Consider the following 7500-nt stretch of genomic DNA (forward strand, 5'->3'; position numbering starts at 1 on the left):
AGATAGAACAAATTACAAGGTAGAGCTTTTCTTTTGGGGTAAAAAAAAGGGAGTGGTGGTTTTCGATCAAAAGGGATCGTAAAAGGAAAGAAAGAGGACAAAAAAAGGGAAGGGTTTAAAAAAAAAAAGGTGTGATAGATAGATAGATAGATAGATAGATAGATAGATAGATAGATAGATAAGTTTCTTTATTGGCCAAACAGGGCGGTGCACACAGATGGGACAAGTTACAAGGTAGAGCTTTCTTTGGGGGATGAGGAGAAACCAAAAAACAAAGAAACAAAAAAGAAAAAGAAAGGGGTGGTGGCGTAGGTTTTCGATCAAGAGGGATCGTAAAGCGAAAAGAAAAGAACAAAAAAAAAGTGAATAAAATAAAAGGAATAAAAAGAAAAAAAAGAAAAAAGGAAAAGGAACAAAGGAAAGAGAAAAGAGAAATGAAAAAGAAGAAAAAAGGGGAAAAAAGGGAAGAGGAAAAAAAAACGATCAATAGGGATCGTGTATCACAGTGTTAGATAGATAGATAGATAGATAGATAGATAGATAGATGGATAGATAGATAGATAGATAGATAGATAGATAGATAGATAGATAGATAGATAGATAGATAGATAGATAGATGGATAGATAAGTTTCTTTATTGGCCACACAGGGCTGCACACAGATGGGACAAGTTACAAGGTAGAGCTTTTCTTTTGGGGGATGAAAAAACAACAAAAAAAAAGAGACTAAAAAAGGTGGCGTAGGTTTTCGATCAAAAGGGATCGTAAAAGAGAAAAAAAGAACAAAAAATTTAAAAATTTAAAAAAGAAAAGGAAAAGGAACAAAAGAAAAGAGAAATGAAAAAAAGAAGAAAAAAGGGGGAAAAAAGAAGAGGAAAAAAAAGATAGATAGATAGATACATACATACATACATACATACATACATACATACATACATACATATGTGTGTGCGTGCGTGTTTTTTATTCCCCACCACCGCTTGACAACTATAGTTGGTTTGTTTACGTCCCGTAACTTGGTTGTTCAGCGAAAACGACCCATAGAATAAGTGCCGGTTATATTTTAAAAACAAAGGCTCCGGGGTCGATTTGTTCGACTAAATTCTCCAAGGCAGTGCTCCAGCATGGCCACAACCCAGTAATTGAAATATATATGTATGCGTGGCATCTTGGGCAAGTGTCTTCTGCTATAGCCCCGGGCCGACCAAAGCCTTGTGAGTGGATTTTGTAGACGGAAACTGAAAGAAGCCTGTCGTATATATGTATATATATATATATATGTGTGTGTATGTGTTTGTGTGTCTGTGTTTGTCCCGCTAGCATTGCTTGACAACCGATGTTGGTGTGTTTACGTCCCCGTCACTTAGCGGTTCGGCAAAAAAGAGACCGATAGAATAAGTACTGGGCTTACAAAGAATAAGTCCCGGGGTCGACTTGCTCGACTAAAGGCGGTGATCCAGCATGGCCGCAGTCAAATGACTGAAACATGTAAAAGGGTAAAAGAGTATATATATAATATAAAATATGGAGAGAGATAGACAGATATATAGAGAGAAAGGCAAGAGAGAGAGAGGGGAACATAGAGAGTGAGAGACTACACAGAGGCGAAGAGACAGATGTACAATGTCAGTGATATAAAGAAGGAGAAAGAAAAACAAAGCGTAAAATTTTGTGGTAGGTGGAGAAAAAGGCGTGAGGGCGTCATACTGTGACCGTGTGTGTGTATGTGACAGCGACAGAGATAAAGTGGGAGAGAGAGAGAAAGAAAGAAAGAGAGATAGAGAGAGAGAGTCAGAGCGAAAGAGAGGCACCGACAGACAGGCAGACAGACAGTGATTGTGAGCGTGCGTGAGTACTTGTTTGTGTGCGCGTATTTGTACAAGTGTGCTTTTGTGGTGGTTGCGTTGTTGAGAAAGACATGAATGTGGACTTACGAGAATGTATTCTGTCTGTTTTCGTGCAGGCAAAGCAACAGAACAGATGAACATCCTGCATATAAATCAAGGATGAATACGACGACTAACGCCGCCAACAGATCACTATTAAAACAACATTACAGTGGCAATCTATCAAACTTCTCGGGGATAAATTCTTTGCCAGATCAATGTAATAGCACGGCTCTCTCGACTGATCACCTTACAGGTAAGTTTGTTGATTATTTTCGACTTGAAGATGTAAACACTTTATCAACTATTTCATTAAATGTTTATTATTTCATATATTTCTGTTGTGTTATGTTGTTTTTGTTTCATTTTACACTTCTCTCTCTATACTGTTATCAATGCAACTACAGAACATGTGCGTATATATAGTATATATATATATATATATATATATGTGTGTGTGTGTGTGTGTGTGTGTGTGTGTGTGTGTGTGTGTGTGTGTGTGTGTGTGTCTGAGTGTGTGTATGTGTGTGTGTATACAGAGGCGTGGTTGTGTAGTGGGAAGCTCGCTTCTCGACCACATGGTTGTGGGTTCAGTCTCACTGCGTGGCACCTTGGACAATTGTCTCCTTGTGGGTCCACAAGGCTTTCTGAGTGGATTTAGTAGATGGAAACTGAAAGAAGCCCGTCGTATATATGTGTGTGTGTGTGTTTGTGTGTGTGTGTTTGTGTGTGTGTGAGTGTGTCTTTGCGTCTGTGTCTGTCCCCCACCATCGCTTGACAACCGGTGCTGGTGTGTTTATGTCCCCGTAACTTAGTGGTTCAGCCAAAGAGACTGAAAGAATAAGTACTAGGCTTCAAATCGTAAGGTCGATTTGTTCGACTAAAACCCTTCAAGGAGGTACCCCAGCATGGCCGCAGTCAAGTGACTGTAACATGTAAAGAACAAGAAACAGAAGACACACACACACACACACACACCACACACACACACACACACACACCACACACACACACACACACCACACACACACACACACACACGCACAAAGGTGTGTATGTGCATGCCTGTGTCTGCGTGTGTAATAGATATAAATGTATGTTTGTGTATATACGGCCATATATACACATACATAAGTATATATATATATATATAGAGAGAGAGAGAGAGAGAGAGGGGGGACAGAGGAGAGAGAACGTGAGAGAGAGGAGGGAGAGTGCGAGAGAGAGAGAGAGAGTGGGAGACAAGCAATGAGAGTGAGAGACAGCGGGAAAGAGAGAGAAGGAGGGCAGACATACACAAACACTCACACACATATGTAGTTTGTTTTTATGTGAAGTTATGCATAAAAAAATTAATTTAGCATTAAACAGAAGGACTAATCAATGAATTTTGGCAGAGTACGTAGTTTTTAATTTAACAAGGAATACACACACACACACATACACACACACACACACAATACATACATACATACATACATACATACATACATACATACATACATACATACATACATACATATGGATGTATGTGTATAACTTTTATTAACAAGGTATAATGCCTTACAACCACACAATTGTTTTGATAGGCTGTTGTTTTTCTTCAAAGGCTAAAACGATTATCCTTTGAAAAAAAAAATGCAAGGATATATATATTTATATATATAGAATCATTTGTTTAATAAAAGTAATGTCATCTCTGCGTTTGAAACGGTTTGGGTACTTTTTAAGAGTTATGGTCAACTCGATCCGTAGGTATGCAACGAACATATCACACAAACACGCGTGCGTCAACAAATATCTATATATATATATTTGTAATTGTATGTGAATGTGTGTGTGTGTATAGACATATGCATAGGAATGCAGTAAACAAACGTGAATAAAAAAAGCAGCCAATTCATATATATATACATATCTATATATATTTAGCTTAGATGTATATGTGTGTGTGGAAGTGTGAATTATCGCATATTAGCCACTAACTTTATCGTGTCGTTGTAAATCATGATTTAGCAGCTGTTTACAAAGGTTACAGAATTTAAAGAGATTAAGCATATGGTTCAAAACAAAATATAGAAATAAAGAAAATATTTCAAAGGGAATCATTATTCGTTACCTCGTGTTTTTAGCAAGCATATCTTCTCTATAAATATATTCTGTAAACTTCGTAAACAACTTAAATTGCACGCCTGACGGGAAACTTGTTTGTCGCAACAGTGTATCACAGATATATATGTTTATATGTCGTATTTCGTATGCCGTTATGTTCTGAGTTCAAATTCCGCCGAGGTCGACTTTGCCTTTCATCCTTTCGGGGTCGATAAATTAAGTACCAGTTACGCACTGGGGTCGATATAATCGACTTAATCCGTTTGTCTGTCCTTGTTTGTCCCCTCTATGTTTAGCCCCTTGTGGGTAATAAAGAAATATATATGTTTATATGTCGTATTTCGTCTGCCGTTATGTTCTGAGTTCAAATTCCACCGAGGTCGACTTTGCCTTTCATCCTTTCGGGGGTCGATAAATTAAGTACCAGTTACGCACTGGGGTCGATATAATCGACTCAATCCGTTTGTCTGTCCTTGTTTGTCCCCTCTGTGTTTAGCCCCTTGTGGGTAATACAGAAATATATATGTTTATATGTCGTATTTCGTCTGCCGTTATGTTCTGAGTTCAAATTCCGCCGAGGTCGACTTTGCCTTTCATCCTTTCGGGGGTCGATAAATTAAGTACCAGTTACGCACTGGGGTCGATATAATCGACTCAATCCGTTTGTCTGTCCTTGTTTGTCCCCTCTGTGTTTAGCCCCTTGTGGGTAATACAGAAATATATATGTTTATATGTCGTATTTCGTCTGCCGTTATGTTCTGAGTTCAAATTCCGCCGAGGTCGACTTTACCTTTCATCCTTTCGGGGTCGATAAATTAAGTACCAGTTACGCACTGGAGTCGATATAATCGACTTAATCCGTTTGTCTGTCCTTGTTTGTCCCATCGGTGTTTAGCCCCTTGTGGGTAATACAGAAATATATATGTTTATATGTCGTATTTCGTCTGCCGTTATGTTCTGAGTTCAAATTCCGCCGAGGTCGACTTTACCTTTCATCCTTTCGGGGTCGATAAATTAAGTACCAGTTACGCACTGGAGTCGATATAATCGACTTAATCCGTTTGTCTGTCCTTGTTTGTCCCATCGGTGTTTAGCCCCCTGTGGGTAGTAAAGAAATATGTGTGTGTGTGTGTTGTGTGTGTTGCGTGTGTGTGTGTGTATGTATGTATGTATGTATATATGTGTGCGCGCATGCGTGTGCGTGTGGCGGGGTTAGCGCATTCGACAAACAAAACGTATCGTGGTATTTGTTTAGCATTTGTATATTCCGGGTTCAAATCGCGCTGTGTACAGCATTTCTATTTATTCCCCTAATGTTGACTAATGTAGTAAAGGTTTGCACCATCGACTGTTATACGACACCTAATTTCTCAATTAGTCCCTGTATGAGAAATCCCTACATATCTATACATGTTTGCTTCTGTGTGTGTGTGTGAGCGCGCACGTGTGGCTCTTTATGCGTATCATGTACACATACGGCTAAAGTCACCTGTAAATATATGTACATGTATATATATCCATGCACAATACAAATATTTATACGTATGTGTATATATAAGGTGCAGAAATGACAACGGTGGATCTTGAAGCACATAAAGCTATTGGGCCGAAGGCGACCTTCAACATATTTTCTCCAACAGATTCTATCCAAAAAAATTCCGACATGATATTACTTATATCTTTATGTACTTCGAGAGCCACTGTTCAAAGAAAAACCAGACTTATTTCACACTTTCTCGAAAGTTTATAAGTACAGACGGTATCAACAATTTGTGGGTGTGTGTGCATATGTGCAATGTATGTGGTTCAATGTGGAGGCGCAATGGCCCAGTGGCTAGGGCAGCGGACTCGCGGTCGGAGGATCACGCTTTCGATTCCCAGACCGGGCGTTGTGCGTGTTTATTGAGCGAAAACACCTAAAAGCTCCACGAAGCTCCGGCAGGGGTTGGTGGCGACCCCTTTTGTACTCTTTCGCCACAACATACTCTCACTCTCTCTTCCTGTTTCTTGAGTAACGCTGCGATGGACTGGCGTCCCGTCCAGCTGGGGGGAACACATACGCCACAGAAACCGGGAAACCGGGCCCATGAGCCTGGCTAGGCTTCAAAAGGGCAACATTTTTATGTGGTTCAATATATAAAAAAAATTTTACTTTTAAAACATAAAACGCTGTAAATCTTATCATTAAACTGATTCTTATTGTATTAAGACTGGAGAAATGACAAATAAATACAGAATATTATGTATCGTACACAGTGGAACTGTATGCGATACATAGGCGCAGGAGTGGCTGTGTGGTAAGTAGCTTGCTTACCAACCACACATTTCCGGGTCCAGTCCCACTGCATGGCACCTTAGGAAAGTGTCTTCTACTATAGCCTCGGGCCGACCAAAGCCTTGTGAGAGGATTTGATAGACGGAAACTGAAAGAAGCCTGTCGTATATATATATATATATATATATATATATATATATATATATATATATATATATATATATATTATATATATATGGTGAATTGAAGAAAAGGGCTGAACGCAGATTGAACAGAAATCGTTTTATTTATTCAAAACGATTTCTGTCAATATGCGTTCAGCTCTTTTCTTCAATTCACCAATAATGTTTTAATTTCAATTATCCGAACCAACGCACGGTTGCTACGCCAGATGGTTGTACCTCCAACCGTGCTGTTCACTGCTGTGATTTTTGCTACTAAGGTATCGGTTAAACTTTTGATTAATCTACTACAAGATTATTCATCTTTCTATTTCACATGATATATATATATATATATATATATATATATATATATATATATGTATATGTGTATGTGGTGGTGTGTGTCTGTGTTTGCCCCCACCAACATCACTTGACAACCAATGCTGTATGTTTACGTCCCCGTTACATAGCGGTTCGGCAAAAGAGACCGATAGAATAAGTACTAGGCTTACAAAGAATAAGTCCCGGAGTCGATTTGCTCGATTAAAAGGCGGTGTTCCAGCATGGCCGCAGTCAAATGACTGAAACAAGTAAAAGAGTAAAGAGTAAAGAGTAAGAGAACTTTGAACGATTTTCCAGGAAAGCAGTTTCCTTCCGTCCGGCAAATGATGTATCAAATTACTTTACAATGAGAGTGAGATGAGATTAAAATGAAATTTGCCGCTTATGAAGGTGATGTACTGGACGAGTATATATGAACGTCACATAATCTCATCATTCCTAAACTCCATAATAGATTTTTAAAACATTGTGTTTTTGTGCAATATCGTCGGCATATATGTTTCTTTATTGCCCACAAGGGGCTAAACACAGAGAGGACAAACAAATACAGACAAAGGGATTAAGTCGATTATATCGACTCCAGAGCGTAACTGGTACTTAATTTATCGACCCCGAAAGGATGAAAGGCAAAGTCGACCTCGGCGGAATTTGAACTCAGAACGTAGCGACAGGCGAAATACCGCTAAGCATTTCGCCCGGCGTCCTAACGTTTCTGCTAGCTC

At 39.1% G+C, this 7500-nt stretch overlaps 1 protein-coding gene across 5 annotated transcripts in view; it reads left to right on the top strand.

Annotated features, from left to right (window-relative positions):
- The first annotated feature begins 1782 nt into the window (after positions 1 to 1782).
- Positions 1783 to 7500, top strand: part of LOC115219158 (calcitonin gene-related peptide type 1 receptor) — a 320899-nt gene continuing 315181 nt past the window's right edge. Inside the window, exon 1 of one of the 5 annotated variants that reach the window (XM_036499309.1) lies at positions 1783 to 2141. In XM_036499309.1, coding sequence (XP_036355202.1) covers positions 1922 to 2141 — 220 coding nt within the window. In that variant the 5' untranslated portion in view covers positions 1783 to 1921. The remainder of the gene's footprint in view (positions 2142 to 7500) is intronic. The other 4 variants (XM_036499331.1, XM_036499348.1, XM_036499267.1 and 1 more) reach the window with 4 other exon arrangements.

This window comes from Octopus sinensis, linkage group LG1, assembly GCF_006345805.1.
Source record: "Octopus sinensis linkage group LG1, ASM634580v1, whole genome shotgun sequence".
Taxonomy (NCBI): domain Eukaryota; kingdom Metazoa; phylum Mollusca; class Cephalopoda; order Octopoda; family Octopodidae; genus Octopus; species Octopus sinensis.